Raw genomic sequence first — 21879 nt, 5'->3', positions numbered from 1 at the left:
CTCTCACTCCTTTTTTCCCCCCTTTTCCCTTCCCTTTTCCTCCCTTCCCCTCCCCCGAAATGATTTTCCTCTTCCCCCTCCCCGAACGGGGAGGGAAACAAATTGTTTTTAACGACCACCAAATGCGCAGAGCCGGCGCCCGGAGGCACAGCCGCCGCGCAGCCACTCTCACTGTCGGGACTGCCGCTCCCCATGGCTGGGGGAGTCACGGCTGGCCTGGGGACCCCGGAGCCCCAGCCGGGGCACGGCTCCGCCCGGGACAGCGGCATCGAGGGGCGCTGCGTGGAGGGGCGGGAGGAGTCCGGCAAGGGGCATCTGAGGGTGCGGCGGTGCACGGCTGGGCAGCTCACCGTCGGGATGGGGGAGCCTCCCGGGGAAGGCGGCTGAGGACACCGGCTGGTGTCACGCTGACCGCGGGAGAGACCCCCGTCGGGGAGCGGGGCGTAGCCACAGCCGCGTGCCACTCGTTAACACCGGTGTGTAATGATGCCATGCCAGGAACCATCTCCCACCACGCTTCCCCGTCTTCTCTTGTGAGTCGTGTGTCCCCTCTATAAGCCCAAGGGCTGCAAATTAGCCGGCAGTCCAAGCCGGGAGACGGCCCGCTGTCTTCAGCATCCCGGGCGCGCTCCCGCACAGACACGGTGCTCGGTGACCGGCGATGCCCACGGTCGCCCCCGGCCCGCTCCTACGGGTGTGCCCCTGTTCCCCCGGCCCCGCCGCTCCGCACCCCCGCAGCCCTGCGGAGCAGCAGCCCGGCCCCGCCGGGCGCAACGTTTTGGTTTTCTGCGCGCAGGAACGAAGAAGATGGCCACAGTCAATATTTACAAGGATGTAATTCAGACGGTATTTGACCGCCGCCGGTGAACGGGAGCAGCCGTCTGCGCCTGCGGGCCCGGCGGGACGTGCGCGGCGCGGATCCCCCGTGCGGGCACCAGCTCTCCTTGGCACCTCTATGTCCCTGTCCTTGTCCTCGCAAGCGTGGCCCCAAAGTACCTGAGCCTGCATACCGCTACCATTCGTATCCCCCTTCCATCAGCCTGGCCTTTCCTTCCCGTTTTCCCGGGCTGCAGAGGCCGCGGATCTCCGCTGGCTCGGCGCTGCGGCCGTGGGGACGGTGGGGGAACATGCGGCGCTCCGAGAACCCCCGGCCCCGGGGCTCAGCCGCCGTGGGGTCCTTGTGAGGTTCACCCCCCCATAGGGTCCTTGTGAGGCTCACCCCATCCCCGCACCCCGCCGCTACGGCTGCGTGACGTCACGGCCGCTCTCGGTGACGTCACACAGCCATACGCATTAGGGAAAGGATTCCTGGAAGAGGGGCAGCTTAGCATCGGGATTCACCGACCCGATTGTAATTTCTGCATTTGCTGATGGGAAGCAGGGGAGAGGTTGGGGAAGGCCAATGCATTCAAGACGCCCCAATGTCCAGGGAGAAAACTTACTGTCCCCAAAAGGGGATGAAAAGACAGGAACAACTTGCTGCCAGTCCCCTGCTGAGAAAACAGAAGGTCTAAAAATGTAAATAACCACGGGAGCGCTCCTGTGCAGGCTGTGCATCCTGAACTTCCACAGCCTGGGAAGGCTGCCCCTCGGGACATGACTTGGCCAGAGCATCCAGGAGCCACTGGGGGAGAAGCAGGCACAGGAGAGCAGTGTGGGACAAGTGCCTCCTGTTAGACAGAGCTAACATGCTGATTAGGAGCTTCATGCAAAACATGCAGCTCTGATCATTGCAATGCTCAGATGAACTGCTTATGACATGGGAAACATTGCTATAATTATGTCACAGCAAAAGGAGTTTAGAAAGTGACAGGTTTGACCCAAATCAAGCTCCCACGGGAAGGTGATCTCAGCCGTTCACAGTCAGAAAATTGTTTGCCCTGTTGTCATCCCACTCCCCTCTCCAAACCCCTCTAGCATGGCAGGGGTGATCCTCTCTGCTAGGTCAGGTGCAGGTTCTGGTCCCCAGAGCCTGAGAGGAGCTGCAGGTGGGGCATGGCAGTTCCTGTGGGCCCTGCAGGCTGAGGCAGGCTCTGGAGAAGGGACAATCCATGCCCTGGCAGGTACTGAGCAGGTGCCCTTGGAAGAGCCTTCCCCCTGCCTGTCCACCGTGGTGTAATGCATGCTCACTCCCTGTGAGGTGACTCAGGACGATCTGGGAAGGCAAGAATATTCCTTCCCTGTGTCCACTGATGTTGGTGCTGCCTGGGTATGGGCTTGGAGGGTCGCTGCACTCGCAGGGTATGTGGCTGTCCCCAAGGACATGTGTGGTCCCCAGGAGTGGTGGAATTCTGCCCTGCTCACCTGCCTGCCCGTCCAGAGCTGGGCAGCCAGGGCAGCAGGTCGCTGAGGGGCTGGCAGATCCCACACCCAGAATAAATCACAGCAGCAAGAGCTGAGGGCAGAAATCACCATTTGGAAAGAAGTTCTGGAACAAAACAAAAGTGTGTGTGGGGTAGGCATTACCAAACGTGGTGAGGCAGTGGCAGGAGCAGTTGGCACTGCGGCGCCTCACAAGCCTCTGAAGCAGTGAGATCTCCCAAATCATCACATGTAAATCTCACACACGCCCGCCCCCTCCATATTTTGTTACATAGATCACAGTTGGAAAGCTTAAATGAAAACAGTGTTTCTATTTCCAGAGCTTGTTTAACATCGTGAATGTGATACAAACTGTGGGCTTCATGTTTTTAATTAAGGTTTCTTACCCTTCCATGCACGGAAAAAGAAGTCAACAGTTGCTGGCCGCATACCGCAGCCTGCAGCCGGCTCCCTTGAGGATGCAGCCCCGGCTGATGGGAGCTCTGTGGCTCCCCTGCATCCCACAGTGGGACAGGAGCCCGGGGCACAGCAGGGCTTCAGGCACCTGCCAGGCTGGAGCTGCAAAAACTCCCTGCCGCTCTTTGCAGCGCCCCTCTATTGGCCCATGCTTGTGTGCCAGCTCCAGACAGCTGGTAGGCCAGGCTGGCATGCCAAAAAGGGGCAGCAAGGCACAATTCCAAGGGATATCGTGCAGAAAGAGCCTAAAAGCTGTGCTTTGGGTCTTAATGTGTCCCACTGGAGGAGCCAGGAAAAAATCAAATGTGCTGTCAAGCCCAGAGGAGAATTTGCTCCTGAGGCTGCAAGTGATGGAGCTCCTCAGTGCCAAGGCTGTATCCCAGCCCTTGGAGAGGCTGCAGCCCCAGCCCTTGGAGAGGCTGCAGTCCCAGCCCTTGCAGCCCCAGCCCTGCCACCTGGGGCCCCACTGGGGCTGGCTGTGAGTGCTGCTCTGCCTGCTTCCCCCTTCTCCAGCCATGGGCAGGAGAAAACCCAAAACCAGTTGAGTAGGGTTCCATCTATGCTCCTAAATACAGTCCTTGATTCTGGTGTCCACCCTCAGCAAAATGCTGCTTTTGTCTGTTGTTCTGGTTACTTTTTATATGCTATCAGCAAACATTTCATTGGGGTTACATTCTCACAGCTCCTCCCTTCAGCTGCAGGTTCCTTCAGAGTAAACATAGATGTTTGAAATTCAAAGAATGTCCTCATGTTCCTGGCACTTTCTGTGCTATGGTAGGTTGGGTGGCTAAACAACTATGGCCATGCATGTTGAAAGGCCTGAAGTTGTGTAGGAGAGAAATTGTTTAGTATTATGCTGAATGGGATGTTATCCAAACTACAAAATAGCCACACTGGCAGGTAAAGCAGCTGCAGAGTCCTTTTGCCATCCCTCACAGCAGGTGGATCAGCACTGACCAAAGTCCTGAGGCACACACAGACAAGGATGAATGCACTAAACCATGTTGGCCAAAGGAGGTTTGGTTTGGTCTGCTTCTGTGAGGAGCCAGAGATGGCAGAGTAGCCTTAGAACGGGCTCTTCGTGCTCAGCCTGGTAGCTTCCAGATCACCGGAATAAGAAAACGTAGGGATGAAATGAAATCTTGTAATGATGAGTTTTGTTAAGTGGAGTCCTAAGAAAGGAAGAACTGCCTCTTCTGAAGACTCTGCTTCAGTTCCTACAATAGCCACTGTCTTAGAGCAAGGAGGGTCTCAGTGCTCCATCCTTGGTATCAGTGAGGTCACCATACTGGGCATACAACATCTGAGAGGGGATGCATAAATCCTAATCTAGTGGCCCAATTATGTTGGGCCCAATTATGTTGGGCCACTAGAAAGCAAAGATAGGTTCAAAAGTTGCCACCTGATTTTTGCAAGCAAAAACCTGTGGAGAAATGAGCTTTAGAAGATTTCTCAACAAGACTGAAGGAGCACTTGAAAGACAATATGTGTGTTTATTTCATTTCTTTATGGATATTTGGTTTGGATGAACTGGTAAGAATGTGGTTGGAATGATGCATGCAGGAAGGAAACACATCAGTGTCATCTGTGACCATCCCTAAAGCATCTTTAGTGCTGGTGCTGCAGCAGGTAATACTGTCAAACTGCAGGGCCAAAGACTGTGGGGACCTCTGTGAGCAACAGCAGCACAAAGGTGAACTGAGGTTGTTGTCAGGGGGTGTTCTGAAACCTGGCTGATGTCACCATTAATCAAACCCTGGTCTCAGTTCCAAATAAAGTAAGACTGGACTGAGATAAAATGACAGACTGTATCTCCAGGGTAGCATTCTCCTCAACTCAGGTATTTCTTTCCTGTGTGCACCTGGGAAGGATGTCCACCAAGAGAGCTGGTCTGCTGTCTGTGGGGTACTGAATGCTGCAGAAAGGGAGACCAGACATCATCTGATGGGAAAGCCAAAAAACAATCCCTGTACAAACGCAGGAGTTGACCTTGTGTGAAGGTCCAGTTCTTGCATTCCACAAATCAGGAAGTTTTGCACGCTATTTGTGTTTGGAAAAGAGTAGGTTGAGGACATGGTTTGTAGAGTTGACTTGTGCTACAACACAAGTACACAATATAACATTGCAAGGGGAAGTGACCAGGGTGCTCCAGCTGCAGGAAGAGGTTACCCATAAAGCTGAGCATGGCTTTAGTCATGGCAGTCAGGTGTGGTGGGGCTGAGACCACTCTGAAGTCAGGGAGCTGGTCTTGCAAACATGAGGAGGGGACATGTGCCTCTTCTGAAGCTGCAGCTGGCCCCTGTTTCTTTTAGGAAACACAGGGTGCTATGGGTGGCCTCCCTGATCACACCCTCAAACTGGGGCTGGTGGCAGCAAGAAGCTGCAGACAAACTGCAGACCTGGGAGTCCCCAACACGTAGCTGTTGCTTTATCTGGAAGGGTGTAAGACCCAGTTCTATTCTACATATGTGCTTTGTCTTAAGCATTAATAAACAAAACCAAAAAAAAAGTCTCCAAACAAGGATCTCAGTTATTTCTACTTCCATCTGAACACATCCCCAAAGAGTCAGAGAAACAATCTCCCAGTTTGTGCTCAAGGTCTTTATTTTTTCTCACTTCTCTGCACCACCTCCATTTTTTATTGCATTTTTTAGGTTTTCATCCCCTTGGGCCATGTAAAACAAAACTCCTTCCATAAGGCCTCTGCTGTGCATCAGCTGCTGTGTGCAGCAGGCACGGGGAGGAGGAGGAGGGCCATGGTGTTTGCAGGAGATGTTTTCCCAGCAGCCCATAGCTCAGGCTCAGCTGGGGCTCTGTGATCAGCCACAAGGGCACAAGGGCTCCAGAGAGGGGCCAGGAGGTTTCCCTGGGAATGGAAATGGTGTGTAATGCAGGGTGAATTGGGAGGAAACGTGGTCAGCAGGAGAAGCTCTGCTGCTTGGTTTGGGACGGAGTTGTTGTCTCAAGATCAAGTCCCTTGGTGATTTAGCTTCATTTATGTGTGAGCTGCTCTCCATTTTGTGCTCAGGATCCAGATGGAGTCTGTGTGTGCCCCATTGGAGACTCCACTCATGGCACTTGTGGCCTGCCTGGTTTCTTCAGTTCTGTGCCCTCTGTGGAGCCACGCTGTGAGGGTTGCTCCAGTCTGTACCATTGCCCCTCTAGGTTAGAGCTTTTTGCTTTAACCCCAAGGAATACAAAGCCAGAGACTCAAGCCTTAAATACTGTAAAGAAAAACAACAGCAGCTCAAACGTCCCCAAAGTGGATTACCCATTAAAAGTGTAATGTATCAATAGAATCAAAATTAGTAATTTTGCTATGCTTTATACATTTTATTCATTTAACTGAGCTTTAAATTCTGTACTTAATATTCTCAGAGCAAAATCACATCTTTGGTGTCTGTACTGGCCTGTGAGTGACTCAGTTCTATTTGATGTAGTACCTCAGATGGGTGATGTCTGTCCTACATTTGGAAAATGAATGTAGATTTGTTTGGATTTAACATTAACGGTGCAGGTCACATTGCAAAAATCACTGCTTTGAAAAGTTAAGTATAAATGCTGAACAGTTGATAACAATAATAATCATAAATCTAATTTTTCTTCAGCCACCTGTGCAAAAATAAACACACCACGCTGTGTTATTGAATTCCCGGCTTTTTATGCCTGTTCTCTCATCTAGATCCACTGGAGAGCACAAAGTCAGGCAATTTTGCCACCAATATTCTTCAGTATTACAGATATAGAGGTCTATCCATAACTTGAAATTATCTGCACAATGGTTCAAACCATGATGAATTATTGCTCAAACTTGTCTATTTTGGGCAGGAAGAGAGGAGGATGTGCACATGTGTGAGAGCAAAGGTAGTGCAGTAATGTGCAAGGACACTGTGATTGATGTAGTGTCTGCCTGGGACCCATCCCCAGGGACTCAATTCCTCCACAGCCCCAACTCTTGAGCATCTCCAAATATCAAAAATGTCAACCAGCCCAGCAAGGCAGGGAGCAATGAGTGGGCTGAGGGGATGGAGGGGGCAGCTGTGGGGGTCTGACTCCCTTCCCCACTTGAGCTGCATGCAGTTTTGTGTGACCTCGAGGATTTCACAATCCCCGTGCTTCTCTTCTGCAGCTGTAAGACAGGAATAATAACGCTTCCTCCCCTTTCTCTGCTTCCTACTCTGCTTTTGGCACACTGCTAATACAAGAGGGCTTGATCTCAGTTGGAATCTATCACTGCTACTGACATGTTAATAATACCAGTAGAAACGTTTCCTCTTTCCTTTGTACTGACAGAGCTCTGCACGGGGCAGCAGCTCCCAACGCGTCAGCCCGGAGCGTATTCACTTTCAACCCCAAATCTGAGGCGTTTTCCGGACACAAGACAGAGAGGATGCAAGATTCAGGCTGACTTTTAGGATTTTAAACAGGGAGTAGTCATAACAAGCTTCAGTTTGATGGTCCTCCAGTTATTGCATAAACCTCTGAGTTATCCTCAGCCTCTTGGCTGCCTGCACCCGTTAAACCTCGTGCGGTTGAGTCAGGCTTTCGGTGATTTTCTGTCTAGAAGCTCCTCTGGTAGATATCAGGTCCTGGAGAGGACAGGGAGACTTGGAGTGCGTTGCCTTGGCAACACGGATGTGATCGAGGGGATTTTGTGTCCTGAAGGAAAACCCCAAAGTTAGTGCCAGTTTCTACAAAGTGTGTGGAGTCAGGCACGCGGAGCTGCCTGGGGAGAGCTTCCCCTGGGACACAGGATCCTGCTCTCCCTGGCTCTGCTTGGGACTCCCACAAAGGAAGCCTGAGAAAATCTAAAGATAAAACAAGGTTGCGGGAAGATTCTTCTAAAGATGGCTTGTAATTAATGTTTTTGGCCTGAGTTTGAAAATCTCCTTTCTCATTGCTTGCAGTCATACAAAAACATCTCCCGAGCTGCTAGAGCTCTTACATAATTGATAATTTATAAATCTCGAATGATTTAGAAGTTTTCTGAAAGTTGTCCAGTAACAACAAATATGTTTGTTCAAGAAGATCAAAAAGTCAGGCCTATCATATTAATCTGTTTAACCAGTGCTGATAGCTGTATTATCTCCTTTTTAGCAGAACTGAGGTTCAACCTCTGTAAATAGCTGTAAAATACACAAATGCTATTTTAGCAGAGGCTAAAACCAGAGACTCAAGATGCAATTTGGCTGTGATAGCTTCTGCAAGCCTCAAATGTGGATACCCAAGGAGAGGCAACAAACTCATACTCTGTCTGTGCTTTCCTGCTTGTGTACAGAATAGATGGATTCTGCAGGGTGCAAAACATGAGGTGCAGTAGTATAACTCATGTACACACTGTTACTATTTAATATTGGTGAGGCTGAGGCATGCAAGCCAGCAAAGGAAATAGCTGGCACATCTTCATTAATTCCTTCTGGTTCTAAAGTAAGTAGCTTTCAGGAAATAATTCTCCAGGACCTTGGCTACACACACAGCGTATTTATTCAGAGTTGGCAAGGGCACCAGAAAACATATAGTTCATAGAACCCTCATTTCTTTGGATCCCAAAGGTGTTTATCAAAGATGATTTTTGGACAGATTAGAGCCCCACACATGCACAAAACCATGCCTATGACAGTCGCTGTGCCTCCAAGCACTTTAGGTTTAATCATAACCCCCATCCGCCCTTTGAATAAACTTCAGAAATTCCCCGATGGCATGAAGGGTTATTTTGAGAATGAGGAGACATCCACCTTAGCTTGGCAAGTGAATATTGGCTTCACAGGTTTTTTTTCCCTCCAAGTTACTTGAATATAACTATTATACTTTCTTCTGAATTGTAACTATTTGACTTATGACCTCACAGATACTTTACTTGTTGCTTTGAGATCTAGCCATGACTAAACCCAGAAATTTAGATATATATCCAGACTTTTTTATCTGAAAAATAGACTGAAAATCTTGAATATCAGTGTCTCTCATGAGATGTCCTGATTTCATGCATTACAACAGGGCCAGAAATAACACAAGAACAGCTTTTCTCACAGTATTTCAGTAGTTCTTTTCTGGCCATTGCCAAAAGCAGGATGTGAAGACATGCACGAACATTAAAGCAAACTCTTATTGGAATAGTTCAAGTTCCTTTTGCATTGTGGTAAAAATTCGTGTCAATTTTCATTCTATTCAGACTATTTCAACCCTTTCAGTACTTCAAAAATCTGTCAGTGTTTTTTCTTAATAAATCATTCTGCTAGCTTAAATGTGATTTGTGAGTTTTCATGTTTTTTCTTTTTCTTTTTAAACACAGGCCAAGGATATGACAAAGTGCTCAGACCCAAATTGCACATTTGATTGTACACATAAATGTTGGCTATCCCACTGGCTATCCCATGACTTTGCAAGAATTCCTCATTGGTGAAGTTTTAATCCTCCAGTAAGTGTTTGCAGGATTGGGATGGAAGGTGACCTAGGATGCCCAGGGAAAGACTGCAGCTGCCACCAGTGGGGATGTGCCCCAGGGATAGGGACAGATTCAGTTTCAGGTTTGCATAATTAAACTGTTTCCTTCAAAGCTGTCAGCAGACTCAGGTGCTGGTCACCTCAGAGTGTTTCCACAAAGGAGAGGAATGCTCTGAAGTTGACTGCTTCAGCTGGGAGTGAGTGCAGGCACAAAGCAGAGCTGTGTCCTCCTCCTGGGGCTCCTCTTGTGCGGGATGTGCACAGACTGGCAGGGATGGGGCAGAGCCTGATGCTGTGCCTGCCACATCCTGGCAGAGCCTGGGCAGTATGGAGCTCTGCCCTGAGGTGCTCCTGCCCTTTCAGATGATGGGCTCCACGTGTGCTCTGCCACAGGGCAGGTTGTGCTCTCCTGGAGAGGGGCTCTCCTCCCACTCTGGAGCTATGGTGGCATCAGGTGAGGTTGCAAATCTCTCTGCAGAGCAAGGTTTTCCAGATGTCTGAGCATGGGTGCTTCCCAGGGCACAGAGGAGATCAGCCCAGCCCTTTGGACTTCACCTTCTCCAGTTGGCATATCCCAGCCTGTCTTAACAGACCCCCTTCTTTTCCTTACTTGCCTTTATTTTCTCTTCACTGATTCAGTAAGAAAAGGACAGCAGGGATGTGGTGAGCAGCTTGTCCATGCAGGGACACCTTGCACTTGCCACTGCTGAGGAGCTGAGCACCTTGCCCATGAACTAGTCTCTAACCAGAGGGAAAGTGAACAGAATTTTGGGCTGCCCAGGGCAGTAATGGAAGCTCAGATCTCCTGAACTGATCTGTTCACAAACTGCAAACTTCACATCACCACATGGCACCAGGTGGTTGGCTCAAACACTTGGTGTCCTTAGGGGAGCTGTCTCCTGTCAGGCCCTGGCAGGAGAGGGTCACTGCTATAATAGAGAGGTGACCTCCAGCTTTTTGCTGATGCTCTCCCCAAGGACAGCTGAGATATTAGTGTCTTACTGCAGATGGGTGAATCAGAGCATGAAAACACCTGCCTGGCAAGCCAGGAGCTGTCAGGCCATTTACAGGATATAGTACAGAGTTTGCAGCCCTAGGATTATGAATCCTAAAATCTTAAATCAAGAGGGTGCTTCAGGAACAGCCAAATACTAAAATTGGATTTTGCTGTTCACCTTTCTAGGGACAGCAACAGGACTAAAAACACCTGGCTACATAGTATTTGAATTGAAAATGTATTTCCTTCTCAACATTTGTTTCTCCTTCAGTGACCTGTAATATCTGCCTCCATGGGCTGGGATGCAGATATCTAGGAAGGAACAGATGGCCTTGTACAGTGCACAAGTGACACACTACTGGTTTTATTGAAGAAGCCTTAGAGGAGGACACCCACTGGGCCTCCTGTAGTTCAGAGAACTCAATTCTAAGATATTTTTCAAAGTTGTCACAGCCACTGTCCTGTAAAAGGATGCCTGGGCCCACTTGGAGCCTGTGTCTCAAAAAAAAGGCCCTTTGATTTGTGCCTGTGTTCATGTGGGAGACTCTCCATGGATTGAGCCATGAAGTCCCAGTTAAGGTAATTCTGTCTGGCAGCAGCACTAGATAGTTTGCAATGAACATTTACAAACTGTCCAAGGAATATGATTTCTTACACAAAAGATCCCGCTTTTTAAGGCTTTTACTCACGGAGCTGCTTCAAGCAGTCCTCATACCTCAGTCCTCCCTTGGATGGACTCTGCAGCCCTGCACCAGGCAGCTGATAATGCAGAAATGCTCGAAATGCCTGGAAAGGACACAGTCGTGTCAGTTGTCTCCAGTGAAGGTAGCAGTCACAAACACACAGGTTTGCCAAAAGCCCCTGGCTAGTTCCAAGCTGCTTTCGTTTGTTTGCATTGCTAATCTACCAGAGACTGAGACTGCTGGGAGAGATACCAAACCTTTTGTGAGCTCTCTTTCACCCTGCTTCTGTTGGGATCTGCCGGACAGCAGCCATCTGAGAAGGTTTTGGGAGACTGCATGGTTATCAGACTGAGACAGAAGGAAACAGTCTGAGCTGGAGGCAGGACAGCCTGTGCACATATTCATTCTTCAAGTCCTTTTGCTTCTCAGCAGCTTGTCAGGGCTGTCAGACTCAAGGTCTCACTGCAGCAGGGTCTGGACGGGCTGGAGGAATGCCCTGCTGAGACACATCCTCATAAAATTCAGTAAATGCTGTAACAGATAGGGCATTTGGCTCACAGATCATTATGGGATCCCCACAATTTTCTTCCTTCTTTAAAGGAAGAAAATTCCTTTAAAACTTTCTGAAGCTCTCTTCTCATAGCAGAGGGACATGCACTTTTGTGTATTTATGGAAAAGGGAGCAGCATGAGAGTAGTATGGGCCATGTATCCCTTTTCTGAGTAGATGCCGCGTTGGTTCATGTCCCTTGTTGGCCAGAATGATTTCTCAGAAGAGGGGCTGGCTTTGGATCTTGGCAGCCTGGGTTTCCATTCCACTGTGCAGGATCCCAAAATCTGTGTTTATCAGGCTAAGAGATCAAATAATCTTTCCTTGCTTCTTCCTAAGGTCCTTCCCTAATAAAACCTTTCTTTCCACCGCACTTCCATACAGCAATGTGACTGACCAGCACCTCCCCTGCAGCTGAAGGTGCAGCTGCTCTCCCCTGCAGCAAAGAGCCAGGTGAGAGGCAGAGAGCATGAGGGCAGTTGTGCAGCCCCACTGCTCCCAGGGCTGGAGCACACTGGGTGCCTGCACATAAGCTCCACAAGTGGGAATCACTGAAAGTAACTCCTCCACCCCTCCCCTCAGACCTTCCTTGGGCAGGAGTGATATCCTACAATCCATGTCTGGAATTTTTATGCAGTTTCTTATCATCCAGGGCTGCCCAGGGCAGTGTTCCTGCCACAGCAGGCTGGGTTTGCAGCTCATCCTCAGCCAACAGGAGCTCTCCAGGGATAGCCTGCAGCTCCCTTTGGTTCTCTCTCAGCTGTTTTGCCATTATTTTGTTTGCAGTTATTCAAGACATACCTACCCAAATCACACTTGCCACTGGCCAAGGAGAAATGTTACCTCTCTCAGCAAAATGAGATTTCACCTATTTTTTCCACACTTTCTTGAATGAAACCTTGAAGGGGTACCTGCAGGTGGCAGCCACATTTTGTAACTGAATTCCCTCTGCACTCTTACAACTTTGTAAAATTGCTACTAGTTGATTACAGAAGCACAATCTTGTTACTTCATTGGCCTGTTTAATTTAGAAATGTATATCTCATGGACTTCTGACAATTACTAAATTTCTCATTGTATTAAATTCTTAGACAGTTTTACTGATTCAATCTGCAGGGTTTTCCAAGGTTTTCTTTGGCTGGGTCAGCTTTTCTAAACTGCCACTTAGATTTGCTATGAAAACATATGCCTCTGCATCCAGTGCACACTCTGCCAGATGCAGGGTGGAAGCCCTGAGCCCAGGCTGCCTGTCAGCCCCCTGCCCAATGCTGCAGGGTGCTAACACCCCACTGGCACTGCTGGAACTGGGAAACCCCATGGAGAAGCTATGAGCTTGATCTCAGCCTCCCAGGACTTAAACCCAAGGTTACAAAAAGATGCTTCACATCACTAAAACTGCTTGTGGAGTTCAGCATTTTGGCCAGTACTTTGTGAGGCACCAGCACCACAGCTGTGTTTTGTCCTAGTTGTAATGGTTGTCCATGATATGGGATAGCTGTTCCAAGGCCACAAGGGGCCTCTCTCATGTCTGCTTTCTCTGATGGAGACTCAGAGTCTTGCAGTTTCTGAGGGTGCTGTGGGGCAGTTGAGCCTGCATTTCTCATCTCCCAGAGCAAGAATGTACATGGTAGAGTACACCAGTACAGTTTCAGTTAAAGCTGAAATATTTTTCAGTTCTTTTGGGATGGTGCATGTGGATGTGGCAGTCTTGTAGGAGAGGAGACACACGATTCAAATGCAGTTCTAGCAAAAGTTGAAGTGGTTTCTGTTACATATTCCTACAAAGTTCAGAACAGATAAAGTGGTAATTAGATATTAGTAATTGCCAGAGGAATTAAAATCATAACATAGATCTCAGTAACTGTTGATGTAGAAATGTCCACAGTAGGGCGTCTACAGCCATACTTGTAGAGCCACAAGACTTGGTAAAAGGAGCATGTCCACACAGTGGAAGTGTCTTAAAGATATGCAAAAATCTGAAAAACAACTTGACAGGACTGAAAAGAGTTCTGGTTTGGGATGGGGTTTTTTTTTAATGCCTAGTTTGGAAATAATTAGGCCTCAGTTTCTTCAGACAAATCATTCCTCTTTGTTTTTTAGGGCTTTTTTTTAATGCCGAGTTTGGAAATAATTAAACCTCACTTTCTTCAGACAAATCACTCCTCTTTGTTTTGTACCTCTTCACGCCACATCAGATCCAGCGCTTGGCAGTCACCTACACTCCTTAGTTGCTGCGCTGAAAAACATTCACCTAGTCATTACATTCTGGGAAGCATACCAAGGCTGGCCCACAGATGTCCGCTTTTCCAAATATTTTTCCTTTTACATGACACCCCACCACAGACAGTTGTGGGACGGGTTGGAAGGAGGCATCAATCTGACCATAACTTCTCTTTCTGAACATATTTTGCCCCTCATCTGCAAGTGCGTATGGAGTAGTTCTCTCCAAGAGTTGCTCCAGCTTCACTTTGAATATTTTCCTGCCTAACCTCACGCAGGGGTAAGGACTAGGTAGTCTGCTTTCCAAATGGCGCCGTTAAAAAAACCAGTCAGCCATAAATGAGTTCAATGAAGGTCTGTAGAACAAGACTGGCAGCCTTGGGGGCAGAGACTTTCCCTATACTGAGCAAACCCAGACAAAGAGGGCAATCCTAGAGCCTCTGACTACTGCAGCCATGGTGACTGAGCAGTTATCAAGGACAGCAGCACGACTTTGGTTGTGACAATAAAGCAAGGCTGATCTCCTCTCTGAACATTAGGAGCTGCTTTTCTTTTGGGCCGATCACCTCCTGGAAAGTGGGCACAGCAGACACACTGGTTCAATACATGATGTTGTCCTCCAGTGGGTCTCAGCTCAGCCCTAATCAACCCCAGTCCCATAACCAATGTTTTCATAACTGCTGACCATCTACCACCAGCCTCCTTCTCCTCTTTCTTTTTGACTTTTTGAGTGTCTGTTTGTCCCAATATGTGTTCCCCCACCCTTCCGTCATTGGAAGGTTTAATGCTGAGTGAAAAACCACGAACAGCCTTTGAATGTGTTCTGCCAAGTCTCTTTACAGTACAATACTGGCAAGAGTAAAACTCTGGAGCCAGGCAAATATGCAAGCTTCATCACATTAAAGGAAGCAGAGCTGCACGGTTATTGCATCATTCTATGGCTTCCCAGACGTTGTTGTTATGTTTTCATTAGAGCAACAGAACTGCACTTGGTGCTTTCTGCTGAGGAGCCAAGGAGGCCCCAAAAGGCTGTCAACTGGGGCAGAGAATGTGGCAACTGGAAAGATGAGTGGTTTGCTGCACTAATTTTATAGTGCAGCCTTTACCAGTTAGTGGTGGAGGGAACCAGCAACATGATCTGTGTTCACTTTTTTTAAAAAAGACACATAGCCAAATACTTATAACTATTTGCTTGTTCAAGACAAGTTATTTGGAAGTTTAACTACTACTGAATCAACCAACATTTTTCAGCACTAAATCATTTCAACTCCATATCCATATGCTTTTAATTTTATCAGCATCTGTATTTTTTTAATTACCATTTTTATTAAAGCCTCTTTTTTTTTTTTTTCAGAAGCAGGATACAAATCCCTAGCTATTTAATCTGGATATTAGAAGGTATGGTTCAAGGCTCAGCCATTGAAGGAAAACTCTGCTGCCAGATGCAGCCACTGGAGCACAGGTGCTGAGCTTTTCTTTCTTGCCTTCACCAAGCCCTTGCAGAAGTGGGGTGTTACACAGCACAGCTGGACAAAAAATTACCAGCACTACCAATCACAAGGAACATGCTGGAGCCCCAAAAGCTTCTCAGCCATTTCTCACCTAATGAAGAATGGAGAAGCTTTAAAGGCATTCAGGATCCTGGTGCAATGGGGAGTTGACTGAAAACTGCTGGTTTACAACCTCTTGTTTCATGGTTCAGTATTAGTACAATGCCATTCCTACGGTCCTTTTCCAATACACAGTCAAAGTAACAAGAGACAAAGGCTTTAACTGGCCAAGTTACCTTGTCACCACGTCAGGATTCTCAAAAGATGGAAGAAAACGTGAAACTGGTGAAGATGGCTTTTGTGTCACTGCAGAACTACGAAGTGGCAGGACTAGGTCACATCACATTGTATGGAAGCCAAAGTCAACACTTCCTTACGTGCATTGATCAGCCCTTCAGAAGGCAAACATTTGTGTTTAAAGTAGAATTGGTTGCAGTTGTAAAAGATCAAGCAACTGAAGGGTCCTGTGCTCTATGCAGACCAGGATAAAAACACATAACTTGCCAATGACAACAACTGGAAAAGAGAAAGAAACTTGCCAACTGAAAGGGGTCTGGCAGATAACACAAAAACAAGTCAAGAAGATAAATACAAGCCATGGTGATGTTGTCCATGGAAATACTTGCCAGAAAGTTGTATTACTGAACTGATAACTAAGCAAAGCACAAGTTACCATGAAAGTTGCACTCAAGGAAAAGGGTCACGAAAATGGGTGACTTTTGGCTGCTTTCAATAGCCAAAGCAGCAAGATATTAAACACTGAGGAATATCACTGTTTAAGCAAGGGAGAGAACAATAAGTGGCAAAATTGATTCCTTTTTAGAAATGGTGTAATGTAACTTACCACTGCAATGGTTATGGCTGAAACATGCTGGTCCTGGCCTGTACCTGGTCACTGAACAGTCACAATTAGGTTGTCGGAATTAAAGAGTGGCCAAGATGCAGCAGTGCCTCCTTCTGTTGTTCTGGATCCTGAGCAGTGTGTGGCAAAGCTGAAGTGGCTAAAGAAGAGGCAAACCACAATTTGCAGTTGGGGAGCAGTCAGCTTCTGACTCTGGAAATAAGCTCTGCTAACAGCCTGCATGGAAACTTGAATTCCACTGCCGAAGAAACACATTACATATTTCCATCGCAGTCATCCTGCTGTCATGTATAAAACAAAGATTATTTTGGTGGAAATGTGCAAGGTACAACCATTTAATTTATTATGAGATGAAATTCTTAAACTAACATATTATCTAGTTCAGCCTCCTGGGATAATTCACATCTGACCCCCAGTGTAAGCAGCTCACTCAACTCATTTCAGGAGACATGGAATGAAAGAGGTACCACGCTTTCAAAGTGATCAGTTAGCCTAAAGCATGTTACTGAGTCAAATCTTGAGACAGCCCTGTGAGTCTCAAACTCATTTACTTTCCAAAGGAAAGTTTTGGTGATGGAGCAGCATAACAAAGCCCCTAATACATCACAGATTCCTTGCACCCAGGCCGTGAAGTTTATATTTCTCTTACAACTTGGAGACAATATCGTGTGTCAGAGCACATGCACTCGTCATTAGCACGAACACTAAAAGGAAATGAACATAAATCCCAGATTCAAATGTGTAGTTTGAACATCCTGGGACAATTAAATTATTGATAATGGTTATCTGTCACCAAGCAATAAATCATGAAGTCATGGAGTGGTAGAAGAAAAGCTATCTTGCTGCTGACAGATGTGTAGACTGAAAGATGTAGTGGGTCTATAAGGTTCCAGAAATAATTGCAGAAATGTGAAAGATTCCTTCTCTTGCTTTTTTTCTCATCAACTCTAGTATTTCCATACTCCAAACAACACTTTCTCATGACAACTTTTCTTATTTGGATTCCATGGTTTTTGACAACTGAGTGTAACTGAGGAACAAAGCTGACAATGAGCAGCTGGTGAAGAGCAGGCCTGGCGTTGTGACTGCCAGTTGGAGAATGGTGCTCTGCAGAGCTGGGACCTGGCTCCTGAAACTGTGAAAAGTGTTGGATACTCCCTGCTGATGGTAACATCAATGTAAATAAACTGGGAAAAAAGACATATTACAAAACTGTGAAAGTATAGGAATCACATAGAAAAAACATGGAGGGAGCAGACTGACCAGATGATGGCGACTGAACAGGACAAAGCCTGACTCCCCCTTCTAAATCACTACATTTTTGCACCTAAAATAATTTGTACATCAAATTGCTCTGAGTTGAAAATAATACTGAGCCCCATATGCAGTATAACCATATTTCCTAAGAGGCTACAGGTTTACATGGACAAGAAGCAGCTGGTGGAAAGGAGTGAAGGCATTTTTTCCCTCCCAGGCATGGGAGCCAGGGGGTGGGAGCTGGCTGGTGCCTGGGTATCCACAATGGGAGTGCTGGGCCTGGGTGTTGGCAGTGCCTTGGGTTGCTGCCAGGGCTTGAATAGGCTGGTGGGCACTGCCAGGAGGGTTGGAGGGCTGTGTGAGCAGCATGGGGCACCCAGCTTTGTGAGGATCCCTTTTCAGAGGGCTGCAGCACTGTGAAACTCAGATCTGTGGACAAAGTGGAAGCTTTTCAAATGTACACGCTGTACTGCATCATTCACAGGGGCCAGGGATCACATTCATTTATTCATTTTCCAACAACTAAATCTCTTTATTTTAATTACATGGAATCTACCAGTTTTAGCCAAAAAAGATGTATTTTTCTAATACTAGTTCTTTGCCTGTGTAGTGATCTGTATAGATTTCAACAATTCTTGTACAGAACTTTAAAACTTCAGGCTTGGTGAAGGAAAAGAAAACAGCACAAGTAAGTTATCTTAAGTCTGGGATTAACTGTCTGAGGTTTTAAATAAAGGTTTCAGATTAACTATTCGGATGCATAAGGGCTACCAGTGTGAGTGAGAATGGCAAACTGAGGCCATGTCATTGTCAGAAACGTGACATTTATTGCCCTGACACCTGTATCATAAAATTAAGCTTGCTTTAGAACTTATTCCATTTGAAATCCATGCTAAACAGTCAAGTGTGCCTTGAGAGGTCAAGCTAAGGACAAGAGTTATTTTCAGGGAGTTTTTTGCCCTTCAACAGTTAGAAAAATAAGCTACCATTTTACGTGTTATTCATAAGTGAGACTGTGATAAACTATTTGTATCCACAGCTCCTCTCACAGAAGAGACAAAAATAAAATCAAGCCTCTTCTCTTTCAAATGAATTTGGCAATTAGCATTTATTTTAGAAGTATTTTTGGGTATAGCAATGAAGCATATGATACTACTACAGCTGTGACATCAGTATAATAATATACACATGTTTAGTCAAAATAACATACCAGGCCTGTGGAGCAGAGCTTGAAAAAACCTAAAATAGCATTTACATGGTGACTGGATGCTGATGGAGCTTGTGATGAACCCTGTGACTATGTTGGTGTTTGCACGGATCAAAAAATACTACTTGGATTGACATTTTGATTTCCACACTGCTTCAGCATCTGTCCATAGCTGCCTTCCTTTAAAATAGTCTCTACACCTTCCCAGTGTAATTTTCCTTTTTCAAAACTGTGCAAGTCTTCCAAAATGATATTTTAAATGAGTCTTCATGTATGCTTCAGAGAAAACACAAATAAACAAGTGGATTGGCATTATGTCTTCCTCAGAAGCTCCTGTCAGCAAGAAAGTTAGTTGCCTTGAGAAATCATGCTAGTTGAAGGAAAATAATGAAATTACAAAATCCTTCTACATTTTGTAATTCTTCTAAACCAAGAAAATTGTTAATTATTAAGGGAAGTAAAAAAACAATTCAGAAGTGAGTCCCTTACAAATGCAAGGAATTTAAATATTTGTGTTCATTCATTTTTGCCTGCAGTCTGTGGTTGTAATTAAGACATTACTGCTCTCACTGAAAAGCCCTAGCATTACTTGTTTAGCATGGCATGTACAGTGGGTCTATAATTTATAGTATCAATAATAATTTCTGTGCATTTTTGAAAGCAAGTGTAATTCTGAACATAATTTTATACAGAAATAAAGTAACTACATCAATACAATGTTGTCTTCAGTTTAAAAATTAAACCACAAAAAGATAATGTGCAAATGTAAATCTAAAATCTGACTCTTTATTTAGAGCTAAACGTGTTAATTAAAACACATTTCACCAGCTACTTATAAAATTAAGCACTATTTTGTTTGATGTTGGTAGAAATGGGAAATTTGGAGTGATGTCTATTGCTACAGCTGTTTGCAGCCTTTATATAAGGCCAGATGTGAGATTCATGTATCTGCATTTTCTGCCCTCCTGTGAGTCACAACTGATCAAACATGCAAAAGCATAATGAGAGGATGACTGGACAAGATTATAATGCAGGGAATTGTTCAAGACATTCATAAATTGCTGCATAACCATACACACAGAAAAGCAAAATTTATTGTAATGTCACAGATAAGCAAAACCATGTATAGCTACAATAAATGAAAATAAAAGCACATCAATTGCAGAAAATGTCTTTGACGTATCATAACTGATGGTCTTTGGATGGGTGTAATGCTAAAACACACACCAAATTAGGTATGAGTGTTTTATCAAACCTAGGGGTGACAATCCAGTAATGTAAAATCAAACATAAGTTTCCACAGATTTGTTTTTTTTTAAATTATCTTCAAATAGATGAGCTGTGCTATGAAATACAGATGCTAGAAGGAGTAGTTGTGTATTTAAATGTAGCTGAATTGCTAAACAAGTGTGTTGGTAAAAGCTGCTGAAGCATCAGCCATATTTTGCTTTTTCTGTTGCCAGAGCCAATCTGCGAATGTTTGCTATGCAACCAGCTGCTGCCTCCTGCAGAATGTCATCTGTAGAGCCTACCATGGCCAGTAGGAGCTAGCAAAAACACAGAGGAGAAAAAAACAAATCAGTGTGCTTCTGTTTCAGTAACATTCAAATCATATCTAGAACAATTGCATTAATTAACCAACACATCTGATAAATAAAATACTTGCAATCGTATTAACAACACTGGATTATACATATGCCTGTATCTACTACATGTATACTTTTGTATGCATATATCTATTAACATCCACATAAAAGTGCAATGCATTATATTTTACCATATTTGTACCTGTGAATTGATATTTTCATGTCGTTTTTTCTGCTCATTGCATTATGTCATTCTATTGGTTGTGACTTATATTTTTGCTATTGTAAGGAGAAATTGCACATGCTTTATGTGAGTCACGTGAGTCACAATTTTCCCTCCAAAGTATACCAGTGTAATTGTATACATTCAATATTTTTAAAAGACAAAGACATGCTGCTTTTTTTTTTCCTTTATGGTCTTGATCATGAAACTGGATTCATTTGATGGATCCTTATGTCCCACTGACAGCAATAGGTTTCTTTATTGTCACAGCAAACTACTCATGTTAAACATCTTGAAGGTTATAGATCCGGGCATATCAGTCTTAAACATTTGCATGAAAAGCTTGAGAAAGGCACCAAACTTTTGGAGTTGATTCAGCTTTTCAGTCATGTATAGTAGATCCTCTACTCTGGAAGTCATTCAAATTTTTCAGTAGAAATTCCCTGAGAGTAAGGTACTGTTTAACATGAGTATGACACAAGACAGGCCTTGGTCATAAAACATTTTTACATATCAGAAAAACATTAATAATGGGTTGTGATCTCACTTCAGTGTGTTGCAAGTCAGCGATGCAACTGCAAATGCAATATAGCTGGAAAAGAGAAGACTCTTGCTTAGCTTAAATCAGCTCCATGCAGCCCCCAGATTTCTGAAAATTTGCCAGGCTTAATGTGAGTTCAGGTATTTTGAAGCTCAGACAGCTCTAATTAAAACCTGTATTTTCAGTCTGCAATACTTAGGAATCTGTATTCACCCAAACAATGTTGAGTTAAACCACAGAGAAATCTGTTATCACTCAACTCTGGAGCATATTTTTCATACAGCTAAAATATTACACAAAATTATGAACTGCTAAATATAAAAGCATAAATTGAATGCAGACATCAAATTCATATGCTACCTTTTCCTAACCTTCCAGCAGTCGTGAGGCATGGGCCACAGCTGCACACATATGGCATTTACTTAGAGAGATCAAAGCATTTTGTACTTGAGGAAGTATTTGTGTTAGCCAAATGTACAAAACAAGCATCTTTCCAGTCACCTTTCACCCTTTGACCTCTCCATGCATCATGTAAGACTGCCTGTGATAGCCTTGAATTATGTCAGAAACAGTATTATTATTATCAATTAAGCATCAATGATAATATTTTCCTAGGAATCCTTCCTCTTAAACTTTCAATTCCTGTAATCAGATATCTAGGTCCAAGTAACTAGGTAGGACTCTTAAAATATGAACCCTTCTGAAAGGATAGACCAGAGTTAAAGTGACATGAGAAGAAATGTTTCTATACTTTATTTGTGTGCAAAACCCAGGCCAGGGGGAGCAACCAGAGAAGTCAGTGGAAGGTTCACCACAGACTTCAAGTGGAAGCAAGACTAAGGAGACCACAGGTCTGCCTGTAATAATAAAGCAGCTCTACAAAGCACAAAGACCAGAATGCAAGCTTATCAAATGCTTAACTTCTATTTTTTCCTTTAGAAACACTGCTGGATGAAGATCTTTCTTCTCTGCCATTTGTCAAGAG

The 21879-nt window shown here is 45.3% G+C and overlaps 1 protein-coding gene across 1 annotated transcript in view; it reads right to left on the bottom strand.

The window, feature by feature from the left end:
- Positions 1-19654: 19654 nt before the first annotated feature.
- Positions 19655-21879, bottom strand: part of ODAD2 (outer dynein arm docking complex subunit 2) — a 66792-nt gene continuing 64567 nt past the window's right edge. The window contains exon 15 of the mRNA XM_064703285.1: positions 19655-20091. Coding sequence (XP_064559355.1) covers positions 19978-20091 — 114 coding nt within the window. The 3' untranslated portion in view covers positions 19655-19977. The remainder of the gene's footprint in view (positions 20092-21879) is intronic.

This window comes from Zonotrichia leucophrys, chromosome 2 (genome assembly GCF_028769735.1).
Source record: "Zonotrichia leucophrys gambelii isolate GWCS_2022_RI chromosome 2, RI_Zleu_2.0, whole genome shotgun sequence".
NCBI lineage: Eukaryota > Metazoa > Chordata > Aves > Passeriformes > Passerellidae > Zonotrichia > Zonotrichia leucophrys.
Note: the sequence above shows the minus strand (reverse complement) of the source record. Positions and strands in the feature narration are given on the sequence as shown.